Below are 17,889 nucleotides of genomic sequence, written 5' to 3' on the forward strand. Positions count from 1 at the left end.
TTTTCAACCTTCCTCTGCTTGCTCAAAGTAAGCTAATGAGGAAGACGAACCCGAGATATACAGTACAGACACTGATATGCTGTGTGTGTGAGAATATAACTTGAAAAAGATGGTGTATGAAGGTACGGTTGAAAAATGAAAGGTAATGGCCCAAATGAACCGCTTCAGGGGAGACAATGTTTAAATTTCCTGTCTTTAATTACATTAAAAGCTCCAGTCCCAGCAGGTCCGGCAGCTGCTTCAGGCCCCTTTTCTCATTCTTATGGGCGTTTCATCTAAGGAGGCGAGAAAGGCAGAGCGGATAAAAGAAAATAAATAACGGACCAAAAATAAAGCTAAAAATTATTATGAAATATGAGATGAAACAGTGTGTAAAACACCAGTGCTGGGTAGATTTGCTGTGCAGATTACAAATTACATTATAAAATACCACTTAGCAAGGTATCCTATTTTGTGAATTCTGATTGCTTTTAGATTACTTTGTCCTAACTTGTTTATGGTATAGATTTATTATATAATATATTATATAAATATATTATACTATAATTAGATAAAGCATATATAAAATGTATTCTATATTTAAACAAAAACTGTGTAGAATAAGATATACAATTTTAGAAAAAAATTGTATCTAAACTAAATGTTTGTATCCACAATATGAATGACAAGCGATTTTTAGATTTATGGAAGGGAAAATATTATCTTATCATAATATTCAAAACAAGAACAAAAATGATCAATGTCACGTAAGCCTTAAAGGGGACCTAATATGCCCCTTTTTCAAGATGTAAAATAATTGTCTGGTGTCCCTAAAGTGTGTCTGTGAATTTTCAGCTCAAAATACCCCACAAATTATTTCAATCCAGGCTCATTCTGATCATGTACCCCTATATACATTTCTGGAGAGAACAAAATACAACCCAGGAGCTACTTTTTTGCAGTTTTTTTTTTTCAAGTAAATCCACCATGGGCCGCTGTCGACTAACTGTCTATTGACTGAATGACTGAACGTCCACGGGACTGGGTTTTCCGAATGAGTCTGTTGCGAAAAACAGTATGTGAGAAGTAGCCGGATGACCTACTACTTCCCACGAGGTTCTGAAGTGTGCATCGGATTGACGCTGAACTATTCCATGATGCACCGTGAGAGAATCTATGAATGAAGTGAAGCAACGCAACTGATGTGGGTAGGTCACATGATGATGAGAATATGGCGGATGTTGTACATCCATTCATACTACTGACAGTCATACTATACAAAATGTACTTTTCAATTGGCTGAGAAGTATGTTTAAATTTAAATGCTGTACCTACTGAGTGGTAGGAGATTTCAGACGCAGCCATTGTGTTGCAATGTTGCCTCACACACTATGCAAATAAATTAATATTACAGTATAGCAGGTAAAAGAATCTCCCACAGCAAAACATAACAAGCTGCAATTAACCACACATTCACATTCACAGACGGACTCCTCATTTCCGAACTCTTCTCATCCACCACCTCCTCAATCGCTCACGCTGCGATTGTCTGTCCATACATCTCCACCGCTGCACCCCATTAATCATTCACACAACATGAAACAGTAATCGAAATAAAGCACGATACTGCACAAGCAATTCATTTAAATCTCCACTTTGCCCATCTCTCCACAGCAACAGCTCATCCGCGTGCAACTTCCTAATTTCAAATAGGGACGCCATTAAACAGATTTCTCTCTCCCTCTCGTTCTTGCTATCTTTCCCTAATGTAAACAAACGCAGGCAGACTGGTATTAAGCTGCACAGCTGAAAGCGCCGCCCCTCTCGTAGCTACACGGCCCGCTGGGTATTTCGGCAACTCATTGGAATCTTCAAACAACAAAGATAAACAAGTGTTCCAATTAAGAATTAATTACCGCTCAGACACTCAACTGCTTCTGCTCACTCCACTGGGAACAACTCAAACTGCGAGGAAACACACACACACTTACTCATAGCTAAACGATAAGATAAGGTGTCACATACTAAACTCATGTATATAAAAGAAAAGGTAAGTGTGAATGGGGGAGGTATATGTGAGAAAGTGATGAGGAGAGAATTTATATTTATAATTGTATTGTTAACTTGAAATTATTAAATTAATTATTTGAAATGAATATAATTCCATTAATTTATTAGTAATTATATTAATAATTTTAATTATTGAAACTAATATCAGAGATGTTATCTATTTCATAGTGCTGAGCAAAAATTTGTGATTAATCATGATTATTTGCAATAAGTGTATAAGTGTGTGTTATATAATTATTTATTTATTTATTTATTTATTTATTTATTTATTTATTTATTTATTTATTTATTTATTTATTTATTTATGTATATGTGATTAAAAACAAACCTGTACAAAATGTTGCTACATATAAATTAAAATTTATAAGTTATTTATATGCTTACATATATGCTTCATATTCTTAAAAAATAAAAAAATAAAAAATAAATAATATAACGCAAGACTCTTATTTGGGTTGGGTTGGGAGCTGGGTCTATTCTATGCAAGCTATGCTGACTTTTACCTTGATATTTAAGTGTGGATGTTTACCTGGCATTTTTGGCAGAATTTAAATGAGCCATTTTAATCTAGATTAATTCCAAGATTACAGAGAGATTAATCTAGATTAAAAATATATGCCCACCTATAATAAATATTATATTATATTATATATTAAATATTGTTATTATATTATATTAATATTATAACTATTCTTTTTATTACTATTATTTTGTAATTATTATTATTAATATTAATTTTATTATTATTATTCATATTATTATGTGTATTATTACTATTATTACTACTTTGAAAAGGTAACTTTATCAATTTTCATGCATTTGAACTTGAACAGCTTTTACACCAACAAATCCATATTTAAAAAAAATCTATGTACAAATATTATACACAAAAATCATAATTCAAACCCCAAATAAGCTTAAAAGTATGCCCACCTATAATATATAAATATATATTATTATATTATATTATTATTAAACTTACTATTATTATTATTAATACTATTATTACTATAATTTTTATTATTATTATTTTGAAAAGGTAACTATATTCATTTTCATGCATTTAAGCTTGAACAGCTTTTACATTAACAACAAATCAATATTTAAAAAATGATACAAAATGTGAATGTAAATGTACAAATATTACACACAATAAATGTCATACAATCAATTGTAGAAATCCATCATCTAATTCACAAAAAAGTACTTATTCAAACCCCAAATAAGTTTAAAAGTATCAAGATCACTATCCATTGAATACGTAAACTCAACAATAACATTAAACTCACAGTAGCATCAGTAAAAACAGCCCATTCAACTCATTCTTTTCATTCCTTGGTAATCACACATCTAATTTTGCTTGACCATATAAAAAATTAATTAGCACAGTTATTTTTTTTCAGTGGCAACACGGTGGTGCAGTAGGTTAAGCCGAAAAGAAATGATAATAATATATATATATATATAATAATTATTATTTACTTAGTCATTAATATTATTACTACTTTGAAAATGCAACCATATCCATTTTCATGCATTTTAACTTAAACAGTTTTGACATTGCCAACAAATCAATATTTACAAAAAAATAATAATTACAAATAATAAATTAACAAATATTACACACAATAAAACTCATACAATCAGTTAAAAGTTTCAAGGACACCATGTCATCAATATAGTCCACAATAATCCGAGCAGATATCAAACCTCCTAAAGTCACAGTAACATCAGTAGAAACACACCTATTCACCTTTCCCTTCCTTTTTAACCGCAGAGCAAATTTTGCTTGACCATATAAAACAGTAATAAACACATCTATTTTTTTTAGGCCATAAATAAAACCATCAAATGTAAATTAATGATTCAGATTTTTACTCCAATAAGAAAAGCCCTTAAGCATTACGTATAAATCAAACAGAGGATGAGACAGACTTCCTTTCTTTTGGCCCTAAATACACAACAATATCACAACCCCCAATTTAAAACATTAAATATATATTTTTAATTTTTTAAATAAATCAGCAAAACTTGAGACATCTAAACAGGCTACAAAATATGTGTATACCATCCACAACATAAGAAATGTTTCATCTAAACTCACGTGCTTCATTTAAACAATCTACAGTTACTGTTCTTAATTGTTATAATTGTTAAAGGCGTTACCTGTTTTTATTCCTTTTTTCATGAATGTCATTTATTGTTCATGTGCTGAATGTTTTATTAATTTGATGATATTACATATTCTATACAGAACTAAAATGCTTTGGCAATACTGTACAAAATGTCATACCAATAAAGCAACTTGAACCTGAACTAGAACTTAATAATATGACTGATAAAACCCAAAATATTTTAATGAACAACTTTTCCCGTGGGGAAACACACAAATACACCCACAGCTAAAAGATAAGACACAGGGGTCACACACTGAAAACGTATATATAGGAGAAAAGGTGAGAGTGAAGGCAGAGAGAAAGAGAGAGAGAGAGAGCAGGAAAAGAGCTCTAAAATGGCCTGGAGGTTTCGGCGTCTGGGGCTTAAAACACTCTAACAAGCCCAAAGCAGAATTACACAGCAGCTCAGATGTAAGGAAACAGCCACACTGATCCAATTTATAACTGGCTTTCAACACCAAAGAGAGGAGAGGGGTGAAATAGCCTCTTTCACTACATACTCATTGTGGGTAAAATAGCGTCTACATGGCGAGGCAAATTATCGCTAATAGGTCGTATCTCTACTGGAACTCACCAAGTACTAAAAGCTACTCTGAGCACAAAAATGTCCTGTTAAGAGTTTATTTACGGGGTAAATGGGCTTGGAAAGCGAGGTTTTGATGTTGAAATTAAATGGATCTTACTAACCACCGCTGATATATAAACTCAATCTTCTACACAAAACATCACTAACCCTTATCACACCTTGTGCTTCCATTTTTCCTCCTGTTTTCTGGCGTGTGTGTGTGTTTTCTTAATGATCAGTGCAGGAAGTCCAGGACTCCAGCATGGACCGCCTTTCATCTTCTGACCTTTTCTGCCTGCAAGTCTCTGAAGCCACGAGTCTCTGCCTGTCTTCACTGACAGCTACTCAGGGACTCTAACAAGCTCTAACTTTAAGAGGTTTGGACTGGATGTCATTGCAGATGTGTCATGAGGAGTGAAAGATGAAGAGGTGGAAGGGGAAAAAAGGACATCATAATTATAATAAGGATAATAAGGACATAATAAGCCGCAAAACTTTCATCTTTTTTATTGAAATTTCTTATATATGAATATAAATCAACAACCTACATAAAAACCATAATCATTAGTAAAATGTAATATTGCAGTAAGAAAATAGTATATTTATTTAGTATTTAATTTATTTATTTTGTTTATATTTCCCAAATGATGTTTAACTGAGCAAGGACTTTTTCACAGTATTTCCTATTAAATTTTTTGTTCTAGAGAAAGTCTTATTTGTTTTATTTCAGCTAGAATAAAAGCATTTTTTAACCATTTTTAACATAATAATATATTATATTATCCACCCTGTTAAGCAATTTAATTTTTGGTTATACAATTATTTACCCAATTAGTAATCAACTAGCCTAGTTATGTCAGAATTCTGCCACTTCGGTCTTGTTAATTCTTGTTTTAGAATCTGGACACTAGTCCTGTCTTGTCTTGTTGGTTATTCTCAAATTTTCTTGTGTCGAGCACTTATATTTCCTGTCATTGTCTGTCTTCGTCTTTGTATGAGCGCCATCCTGTGCTTGCACAAGGTCAGGGCGAGCTCAGGATGCTCACTCTCGTCCTGGTGTTTTTGTTTTGTCTGCAGCACTGTTTTATTCTCAGCCTCTCAGTCTAGTTGGTTTAGGTTTTGGTTGATGCTGGCATGGAACATGCACATTGCATGTGTGAGTGCACGGTAAGTGTTTTATTTATCATGTGCTCATGTTTTACGTTCAGTCTTCTGTTGGTGTGGTGTTTAACATGTGGTTTATGTTTACATTGTGGTGCTTTAGTGTTGTGTTTCATGTGAACACGTGGTTAATGGGTTCTTTCATTGGCTGTGTGTTCTAGTCTTGTTTGATTGTGAGCGCATGGCCTGTGTTGTCTTTGTGTCTATTGTCTATTCCCGCCCTCCTTGTTAACCCATTATCAGTTTATTCTGTTCACCTTTTTGTTAATCTGCTCTCATTTAAGCTGCAGTCACACTGGGCTTTTTCTCCCATAGACTTCCATTCATAAGCACGTGAATGCGCCAGACCGGAAACGCAAGGTCATGCGTCAAGTTTTGCAGGTTGCTGCGGTGCAAAGTTCAAGCTTGGTGAACTCTGACCTGCGAAATCGAGTCACATGACTGCGTGAAACCATTTGAGTCCATCAAGACATGGACTCTCTGGACAGAAATTTAAAACATGGAGCAATTGCTTGCTTTTTAAAATGTCTAATGAGCTTGTTTAATCCTGCCCCTTTTCGCAGCGCCGCACGCATGCTCGAACTCTAATGTAATATCGCATGCTCAAACTCTAATGTGACTGCAGTTTTATAGTCTCCTCATGTCTGCTGTCCTGTGCCAGTCAAGTTTGTTTATTTGTTTGTTAATGTGTTCCCCCTAAGGGTTGTTTATTTTATCATTTATTTTATTTTTATAATAAAAAGCCATTTTATTTGCTGCACTTGAGTCCTCACTCTTTTCCCGTAACAAGTTAACCAACATTAACCTAAATAATACTTTAAATTACACCCTAAGCTGAATAATAGTATCTTGAAAAATATCTAGTAGCATATCATGTACTGTCATCATGGCAAAGGCAAAATAAATCAGTTATCAAAAATTATTTGTTAAAAACTAGTATGTTTAAAAATGTATAAGATATTTCTGTTGAACAGAAAATTATTAATAATTAAATATTAATTCTGGCCTCAACTCTATATAAATGATAAGCTTTTTTTTCTCTTTTACACATTTTTTAATCTTCTATAATGCTTAATGTGACTATTTATTTGATAAAAATAATTTAGTAAAATTAATTTTTATTATTATTATTATTATATTAATAATAATATTTTTTCAGTGAATTTCTTTCCTATAATATAGAAATTGTATGCTTCTTTAATATATATATATATATATATATATATATATATATATATATATATATATATATATATATATATATATATATATATATATATATATATATATATATATATATATATATATATATATAATTTTTTTTTTTTTTTTTTTTTTACTTAACTGACTATTTAATTTATATAACAGATTATTCAAGACATTTTTCTTTCCTGTTTAAATTTTAGTTGAAAACAAATGTCAAATGAGCATTAGATAAAAGATTTAAAACTGGCTGAGCTGAGATGTAAACAAAATGCTACTGGCTGTAATATTCCCCGCCTAGCCTTCATTAAATTACGTCTCAGATTGTAAAATAACTGTGCATTCCAAGGCACTTTACGGGATCTTTAATTGTAATTAAAAATGATATGAGTTCAATAAAAACAACAACAACACACTCCAACCTTGTCCCACGGTATCTATGACTTCCCCCACAGTGGAAAAAGCCACTGATGGCTCCATGGTGAGTGGAGTTGATAGGAGTGTGCAGGAATCATGTACCCCAGCAGGAGAGCGTGGATCGGGGGCTGTGAGAGTCACCTCTCCCCCCTGCTGGAGGCACATACATCATGGAGCTCCAAACAGCAGGTGACAAACACATGACCTGACCTATCAGAAGATCAAAACACAAGGGTGATTTCAATAAAGCCAAGGTGTTGGGTCGTGGCCTAGTGATTATGCAGGAGTCTACAACCCACACCGTGTCCTGATCCTCTATTTTCCACATTACAGCTTCAGGTCAACATCATGTCTAAAAGGAGGGCAAAAGCAGGTGCTGTATACTAGTGATGGGTAATGGATGACCCCCAACCACATGACAATCTCAAAACATTATACAATTCTGAGTGTGCTTCACACAGGTGAGTGGGCTTTACAAACCACCCGTGGAAAACACACTCTTTCATCTCTCTGTCATTTCAACATCACTTGCACAAGTTCTGCACATTTGTACCACACACGCTCTTACAATCACTCCATATCGCCTAAAAAAACATGGTGGATTTATAGAAGTGTGCCTCACACAGGTGAGTGGGCTTTACAAACCACCTGTAGAAAATGTGTTAAGCTCTTCGTCATTTTAACCATCACTTGCACCAGTTTTGCACATTTTACTCGTTCTTACAATCACTATCTAAATAAAAAAATATTAAGGATTTATGAAAGTGTGCTTCATACGTGGGCTTGACAAACCACCTGTAGAAACACTCTTCTCTTTCTTAAAAAAATAAACATAAAAAAACCACACTCCCCCTTTCTAACTCTAGTGGTTAATTATCTGAGCACTAACAGTTTATTTGTATAATTAGCACTTCTTTTGTGAATTTCCTCTTCATGTCGAATAACTGAATGCCTCCTCAATTCATAACCATCTGCTAAATGACTAAATGTAAATGATTCTATTTTTTTTGGAATGATTGTATTTTAGTTATTTAAATAATGTGCAACTTATTGTAATTGATCACAATGTCTTAAAGACCATAACAATATATTGTCTAGAAAAAAAAAAAAAGTCTTGTATGAAGCACACAAATTATGTTATCTGAATTGGTCAGTGTATTTTTTACATGATGTACAGGTATTACTATGAAATCAAAATATTTATTGTTACTTTTCAAGATTATAATATATTATATTATATTATATTATATTATATTATATTATATTATATTATATTATATTATATTATATTATATTATACTATATTATATTATATACTATATTATATTATATTATATTATATAATATTATATTATATTATACTATATTATATTATATTATATTATATTATATTATATTATATTATATTATATTATATTATATTAATTCAGCTTACTTATTTTCCTCTTTTGAAATTGTTTAAAAACAGTGTTTATCTTATAAAAATGTGTCCAAAAATATTGCATAACAGATGTACCATACTTTATATTTAAACTGACAGACTTAACTCCAACAACAAGATACAAGAAAGTATGTAATCACTCACACATTAAGTAAGTATGTGTGCTTTTACTGAGATAATATTTTCATCTGAAAAGTTGTAACACCAAAACTAAATATTCTTGAAACAGTTATGAATATAAATTGGAACAGATCACACAATGGGTTCATACATTGACTATAATTGTGGATAATATAATTATATGAATGCAGCTTTAAGAAGTGTTTCATTTTCTCAATCACATATTCATATTTATTACCACTCTTTGAGTGACACTTCAGTGATATTATGTGATTTTATTGAATTTTATTTTAGTAAAAAAAACAACAACAACAACAACATCTAAATCATAAGTAAATGGTGAGAAAATTTTCAGTTATTGAAGCTCAGAAATTTCAATCCTTTCTTCTGTTGAAACAGAAATGAGATATTGTCAAGAATGTTGGAGAAAAGCAGGCATTTGCTTCCTTAGTAGAAACAACAAAATGTTCAGATAGGAACAAATGTGTTCTATTGGATTGAGTTCTGGTGACTGTGGAGGCCATTTGAGTACAGTGAACTCGTTGTCATGTTCAAGAAACCAGTCAGAGATAGTCCTGAGACTCATCAGACCACGTTTTTAAACTCTTTTATTGTCCAATTTTGTAATTTTTAATTTATTTAATATTATTATTATATTTTTTTTGTTAAAAGTAAAACAGGTAACTTGTATTTAGCAAGTACTGAATTATTAAAATTGAATTTCAACAACATTTAATTTTTTTAGCTGTAAAGAATTTATATTAGTGAACAGAAGCATAAAATGACCCCTATAAATAATAATAAAAACTTTAAAAAACATTAAGAATAGAAATTACAGAAGTCAAAATCTCTATTGTACGTCATGAGGGGAACACAAGGCCATTATATAATGGAAATTCTTCACGCCAGCTTTACCACTGGAGCAGATACAGCCACACATCTCCCTTGCTCTTTCATCTTCACTATTGACTGCTCATGCTGTGTTTCTGAGGGTCTATTTGCTATAAACGCTCTTTGCGTCCTATGGTTCTGACATGACAAAGTATTGCTGTTTGTATCGCACAGAACCACAGGAGTCTGCTTATCTGAAAGACTTACAGACTTAAATCGCTATAGAGTTTAATCTCTACCTGCCTAAACACACTTCAGGTGGATGATCTTTATAAAGTTTCATCACTTACAACTGACTGCTTAGAAATGGCATATATAAACATATCAAACTGTGACTGACTGCTAGACAGTAACCAGTTAGACAGTTTCTTTATGCTTGTCTAAATTCTAGAAGTGTGAGACTGAGATGTGCTGGAGGAAAAAATCAATCAGTCAATCCATCAATCAATTAGTAGTTCTTTAACTGTCATGGAAATTTGAATGAATATGAACTAAATACTCATTTACTAATTATTAATTTATTCTAAATAAATGCTTAGAGTTGAATTAAATTCCAGCTGGGGAATTTGATATGACAAAAAGTATAAAGGGATTATATTTAAATTAGAGACCTGCGTAACTGTCAAGGAAATATAATGAAATACATGGGAATTAATCATACCAAAATTAATGATTTAATATAAATTACTAGTAATCATGAAATACTTTCTGGAGTTTCATCGAATGCAAACAAAATTGACTTGATGTGGATTTAAAATAATATATAAATAAAAATAAAATATAAAATCATATAATGTAAATTAAACATAACAGGTCCTTTGTATGTGTAAAATTATGGGAAGTTAATATATATATATACACACACAGAGTTGAAGTCAGAATTATTAGCCTCCCTTTTGAATGTTTGTTTCTTTTTTTAAACATTTCCCAAATGATGTTTAACAGAGCAAGGAAATTTTCACAGTATGTTTCACAGCATACAATTTCTTTATTATAGGAAAGAAATTCACTGAAATGAATTATTAATATAATAATAATCATAGTATGATTTTCTTCTGGAGAAAGTTTTTTTTTCAGCTAGAATAAAAGCAGTTTTACAATTTTTTAAAAAAACATTTTCAGGTCAAAATGATTAGCCCCTTTAAGCTATATATTTTTTCGATAGTCTACAAAACAAACCATCATTATACAATAACTTGACTAATTACCCTAACCTGCCTAGTTAACTTAATTAACCTAGTTAAGCATCGGACAAAATAACAGAAATGACGTCATTTCAAACTAAATCCGGCCAAAACAAAGTTACTTTTTAAATTCTTTTGGGCAGTTTGAAACCAATTAGCAGAAAACTTTTAGGGGGGATTGCGTTTTCACTCCAAAACACCTTTTAGGGGGTACTCACACTATGCTATCAGAATCGTGCCAAGGCGCCCTTCCCGATTTGTTTGAGAATAGTAAGTGCTGTGAATCGGCCTTAGGCATGGTTCAGTTGGCCAACCCTGGCCCGGTTGGAAGAGGTGTGCCAGAGCGTGGTTCACTTGGGCTTTGACGCGGTACACTTGTAGTGACACAAGGTCACTTTTAAGAAATTGTTTCATGTGGATTTATTAATCATTCTTCATTTTCAATGAATGCGAACTGTCATAGTTTAATAAAGACATAAACCCCTTGTTGCACGTCAGATGACACCGAGGAGAGAGAATGGAAACAATCGCACTTTGGTACGGTTCAAGACAACTGTACCTAATGTGAATGCGCCCTTAGTTACCATTGGTGCATTGCGTTTATGCAATCAGTGGGTGAGTTCTGGAACTTCTGGAATGCCTTCTATGGCATGCAATGACTTCAGACCCCAAATCAATTCTCATTCCACGGAGGTCAGACAAAAAAACAAAATCAACATGTACAAACTGGAGAATCAAGTAGCAGAGCTGGTTTTTACAGAGCAGAGCAAATGTTTATAGAACTGCTCTTCTCTAAGCACCAACACTGTTGTTGTGTTTAGGAGTAGATAGGTACACATGAGCAGTATGATGCAAGTACAACTCTGCCTCCAGTCTAAATGTTCGAAAACGCTATACCATCACTCAGACTTTAAGAATTTTTTTTGCTCTCAAACAAAAAAAACAAAAACATCTCTACTTCCATTTCATTTGAAGTACAGTATACAGGGCCTTTCACCAGATCCATTGATTTTATTTCCTATTCAACAGGAAAAACACTTATGAATAAAAAAATGGTAATATATATATATATATATATATATATATATATATATATATATATATATATATATATATATATATATATATAAATTTGTAAGGAATTCCTCATTACCTAGAATATAAAGACAAGTCTAGAAAGCGTGTGTATTGCATGACTGTTGCTCTCACCTCAGCGATGGGCACGATGCCCTGGATGTCTCTCTGGCTGATGTAGATGGTGGAGATGACCTCAGCTGACGCTCCAGTGGATGGATACTCGATCTGCCAGCGGACGGACTGCGATGACCGCAATGTGATGAAATTGTCAATCTCAAAGTCCACCCACATGATCTCGTAGTAGGAACCATCAAGTCTGTTGAGGAAAAGAGAAAGACAGATGTCCAGATGAGACGTGTGCACAGCTATTTATTCAGCTGGACTGTAGAATTGTAAAAAACAAGGATTGTAATGCACCTGTAGGAGTTTCCAATCAGTTTTTTCTGTTACTTACATACAAAAAAGCATGTCTAAGCCCATTTAGCTTGTGTGCTAATAACAGATTTTTACAAACCTTCTCAATAGAGAAAAAAACAAGTAACATTTCTAGTTTTTACAATATTTGCTCTAACATTTGTCTTCAAAAGAATTAAGTATAGTATGTAAAGTTACATTTATTTTGTTTTTTTATGTACACAATTTAACAGTTTACTCATGGAGCTACATATTAATCAATGTCTATACCAGTATTTAAACAAATAAGGCAATAAAAGAAGCACACCAGGAGAAAATGTATGAAAAATATATGCGTTACAGACAGACCCCAAGCTGAAATCATACTTCCTTATTTGCACCAATATATAATTATATTATTGTATTAATGCATGCTTTTTATACATAAATGTGTGTGCTTTTAACCCAAACAAAGATTATAGTAGCAGTAACAGTGTTTATTATCCAATAGCATGCTAAGGAAAATAAAGGGAATAAAATGAACATTCTGCTTTAATGTTTAAAATGCAACAACAAAAAAAATCAATCTGATTACTGAACACATTATAAAAAAATCAATTTAGGAGATGAATAATTGATCTCTTCAATATATATAGATTCTAAATTAGTGTGCACGTTCCACTGGTATGATTGTGTTTATGCACATAAATTATCTCCTAAGATATTGGTATAAACAATCTAAAGGGTTTCCTGTAATCACATGCAAAGAATGAACTCAAGGGGTGGTTAACAATTTTGTTCTATCCAGTTCTTTTAATTGAGGTGAAACAGGATACATTTTAAAAGTATTTGTTCCTCATTAAATAAAAGTATAAGCTGTATATAAAGTGATTTTTTTGATCACTGAAAATGTGCAAAGCTTAACAATATACTCATGGGGATGTATATGTAAAAATAGCAAGCTACCTGTTATCTATTTCCAAATTAGGACTACACAATATATAGTTTCAGCATTGATATCGCAATATCACACCTTATTGTGGAGTAAACGCAAAGTTTAACCATAAGATTCCAAAAAAAATGTATCTTTGCCTGTGACTGTGTACGCTATAGGGGTGTCAAAATTAATTGTTTCTTCGGTGCACCGCGATGCAGACGCGGACAATTCTGTATCAGTTCAGTAATAGACCATAATCAGTTATTACATAATGACGTCATTTATCTTATATGCATTATATATATATATATATATATATATATATATATATATATATATATATACAGCTTACTATGGCGAGGGAGATGTGCAGCAGAAGTATTTCCTTGCGATTGAGAAACTGAAAGTTTCTTACTCTCTCATTTCTCTGTCTCTCTCTCTCTCTCTCTCTCTCTCTCTCTCTTTCTCACTGTGGCCCGTTTGACCTGCTGGCGTGACCTCTCCTTTTCTCTCCTTGGCTGTTGTAGCAATACTTGTGGATCCAGACACAAGCGCGTTTCTGCAGAGCAAGTTTTCCTCTCCACGTCTATCATGGATCAGCTGTGATCGCCACTGCAGTTTCACTGTTTCCAACCATTTTTAAAGAAAAGGCGCTACGCTCTGCCTGAAAAGTCGCAAAAAGTTGCTAGATTACATTATATGTAAATTTGCATATTACTGATGTCATCGCATTTTACCGTATCTTTTTGTTTAACAGCTTATTGTTAATAAAGGGGTATTTATATTTGCACTACGCTTTATGTAGGCATGTCAATTTAACTAAATTTATTGCTGTTTGAACACAGTATATTAATATAGATGTGTGGTTAATTTGCATCTCTCAGACGTAATTACTCGACAAGTACCAAAACGTTCACTAGGATATCTGTGATTGTAAACAAGACAAGAATAAATAGTCAAATTAAATTGTTAAAATGTTGCTTTTTTGAAAATTTGACAACACAGTGCAGTTTATCAGTGTCACTCATGGGTGAACTAGTTATTTATTTATAAATTTGAGCCAATCGCAACCTTTTCTGTTGAGTGCGTGACCAATCATAGGGGTGTAAGAACTCGCTCGACATGGCTCATAAAGCGAGTTAGCGATATTTCTGTTTGTATATGTTATAAATGCTCATGTTGTTCTGTGCATGTGGTTGAGTTTTTAAAGGTACAATTCTGACTGTTTGTTTTAAAGTACAAATTTGTATTACAAATATTACATAAATATATTTATACATTTTTTTGCACAGAGAAGTAAAATATAATTGTGTAAGGAATGCATCATCAATGCACCGTGATGCACCGAGATATTGAACCTAATCAATGGCATGATAATCATAACTAAACCAAACTGTGAGACCAGTGTAGGTTCACACCTCTAGTGTAAGCAAATCAAGCTGGTTTAAAGTAAATTCAAGAAAGATTAATAAAGTATATATGCTACAAAGATTATATAGTTTTATTTATTTTACATTTAATTACTCAATTTGTGAACCTGAATACTCTTAGTCTCTCAGAAAAACCATAAAGCATTATTTAAATTGTAACTTTGTTTTACTGTATCTATCCTTGCTTGTGATTTGGTTCAATGGCTTTTATGCAGATGCGCTCCATCCTATTTTCATCCAAAATTATCCCAAAATTATTCATTCTCTACAAATCGAGCTATTCTTTTGTTAAAATTATTCTTAACATTGCAATAAGCATATCAGGAAAATAAAATATTGCAATTACAGTTTTTTTTTTCCAACATCGAGCAGCCCTACTCCAAATGTAATTTTGATCTCCTGTAAATAATAGTGTACTTCTAAATATACAACAAATACATTTAATACGTTGGCTTTAAAACTATTCATGATTAAGTCAAAAAATGTGAGGCAGGCAAATGTCTCAAATTTGGTTGACAAAGAATGACTCGTTTATCTTTAGAAACACAGTAAAAGTGAATTTCCCAAAACAGGAACATATAAATATAAACAGAGATATCCATTAGTACAACTTGGATCACAGTTATCAGATAACTTTTAAATACCATACAACAATGTAAAAACGTATTAAAATGAATTCACTTTGGAGAATGCTGTTGAAAAGTTCATTGTGAAAAAAGGCCAAATCATAGAGAAATAAATTGATTGTTTTCCAATGTACATTATTGTAGATAATTACCTTTTAAATAAACTCTAAACAGCAAAAAACTGACAAAAAATAAACAGAAAAGAACCCTTGGCTAATAGCAATGGGCACTTCTTGGCTGAATACACTACAAAGTTAAAAACTCTAAACCAAGAGTGAAAAGTCTTGATCTGCCATTTGCACGCACACACACACACAAAGTGTCAAGCCTGATGCGAAAAGCAAAATCCATTTCCCTGAATGACAGCAAACTCTCCCTGATTCCTCTCTTCTCAGTTTCTCGTGAATGAACACGAGCAGTTAGATCACGACCTCTCTAAATGCTCCGAGTTGACCTCTGACCCCAGATCAACAGGGGCCAAATAACCGCCTCTCTCCTCCATCCTTGTTATGACACCCCCGAAATGAGTTCAATTACACTGGCCCAATCGGCCGCTTGATGGATGCGCTGCTGTCTGACCCCTTCCTCCTTCAAAAAGAATGTTCTCGAAGCAGTAAATGAATCAATAAACCAACAGACAATACTTTATTGCATAGATGGCGTGCGTCTACGGGGAGCAGAGGAAGGGAGGGGGGGGGAGGCCGGTCAGAAAACGAGAGATAAATAATGTTATGGAGAATGAGAGCAAGGAAAAAAGAATCAGTCACAGTCCCTCTCTGTCTCTTCTGGAAGCGCAATGTCATTTCTCTGAATAGCACGAGCGTTTTGTCATTATTCACTCGAGTTTCAGTTTGAGTCAGACAGCGATCTTGCCCAAACACTCGGCTGCAGCGAACAATGAGCCGCAGACAAGCAAAAGTGCACTTGCACAATTATACGCAAACACAAGCGCGCCGAACAGGACTTTCAGAGGCGTTAAGAGGATTAGTTATGTAGAAGCAGATGAGAAGTGGAGAGGACAGCAAACGTACTCTCTGTGTTCCAGGAAAGTTGTCAGGCATTATAAACGACTGGATAATAAGCAGAGGGCATAAGAGTGTACGGCAAAGGAGGCGTTGTGGGAATTCTGTCATTTCGTTTGTTTTACATTTACATTTGTATGCATTTGGCAGATGCTTTTATCCAAAGTGACCTAAATTGTGTTCTGGATTTTCTTGGGAATTGAACCCCAAATTTTGACATCAAAAATAACCCATTTAATCATCAAAAAAAATCTAGCAACTTGTGAATTTTACTCCTTAGACCTCCCTAACAAAACAAAAAAAATGTCCTGCCTCCTTTAATATTACATTAGTTAAATGAGGATTTACACAACAGTTTGTAACAACAGTGACGACTAGGAAAGCGCATAGAATTGCATGTCTGTGAAACACCCTGTGAGAGTATTAATTTCTATGATCTAGCTTTAAATTAACAGTGATATAAGCAATATTACAGTGCGATATGGCTGTATATCGGCACTGGTGGGAGGCATGCATTGGCTCGCGGCTGCAGGCCGAGTTTCTTAGTGCCAATATACAGACATATCACACTGCTACAAGTGTGAAATTGCGTTTATACAACAGTTTGATGGTATAATCGTGTGTAAAAAAAAGAAAATCAAACATGGAGAGTCTCAAAAGTCCTTTTGTATGAGGAACTACTTTCTTCCACCATTCATTCACATCTGCAGCTGACGTCAGAACAGTAGAAACTGTTGCCAGTTCACAAACGTCACTTTAGAGCTAGTATTTGAATGAATCTCTAGCTTAACGTATAAATACATTTCAGGATTATAAAGCTGAACGACATGAAATGCCATCAGTCTACAGAGATTTTACAGTTTTTCTCTGTTGCAATCAGGATATCACAATAATTAACCCCCAAAAATCCAAAGCAAAGCAAACACAACTGGTTTCTGTTGTATAAATACAGCATTTATATGTGAGAGACATTAAAACCTTGTGCTTCCTGAGCATTGGCTGAGCAAAAGTCATGCAAATGCTAAAGGCAGAGGCCCAACAACTGTGCATTTGACTTTAGGTAATACTTTCAAGCTGGTCAGGGCAGGTAAAACCTCATGATCTATTCAAGACCCTAAAACAGGGGTCACCAATCAAGTTCCTGGAGGGCCGGTGTCCCTGCAGGGTTCAGCTCCAACTTGCCTCAGCACACCTGC

The 17,889-nt window shown here is 33.3% G+C and overlaps 1 protein-coding gene across 4 annotated transcripts in view; it reads right to left on the minus strand.

Annotated features, from left to right (window-relative positions):
- Nucleotides 1-17,889, minus strand: part of si:dkey-215k6.1 — a 343,472-nt gene that overhangs the window by 71,359 nt on the left and 254,224 nt on the right. For all 4 annotated transcript variants that reach the window (XR_012406773.1, XR_012406774.1, XM_679464.10 and 1 more), the window contains exon 4: nt 12,418-12,601. Coding sequence is in view for 2 of the 4 variants with exons in the window: in XM_679464.10 (XP_684556.5) it covers nt 12,418-12,601 (184 nt within the window). In the remaining 2 variants the exon portion in view is untranslated. The remainder of the gene's footprint in view (nt 1-12,417; nt 12,602-17,889) is intronic.

The sequence above is a fragment of the Danio rerio genome, chromosome 5 (assembly GCF_049306965.1).
Source record: "Danio rerio strain Tuebingen ecotype United States chromosome 5, GRCz12tu, whole genome shotgun sequence".
Taxonomy (NCBI): Eukaryota; Metazoa; Chordata; class Actinopteri; order Cypriniformes; family Danionidae; genus Danio; species Danio rerio.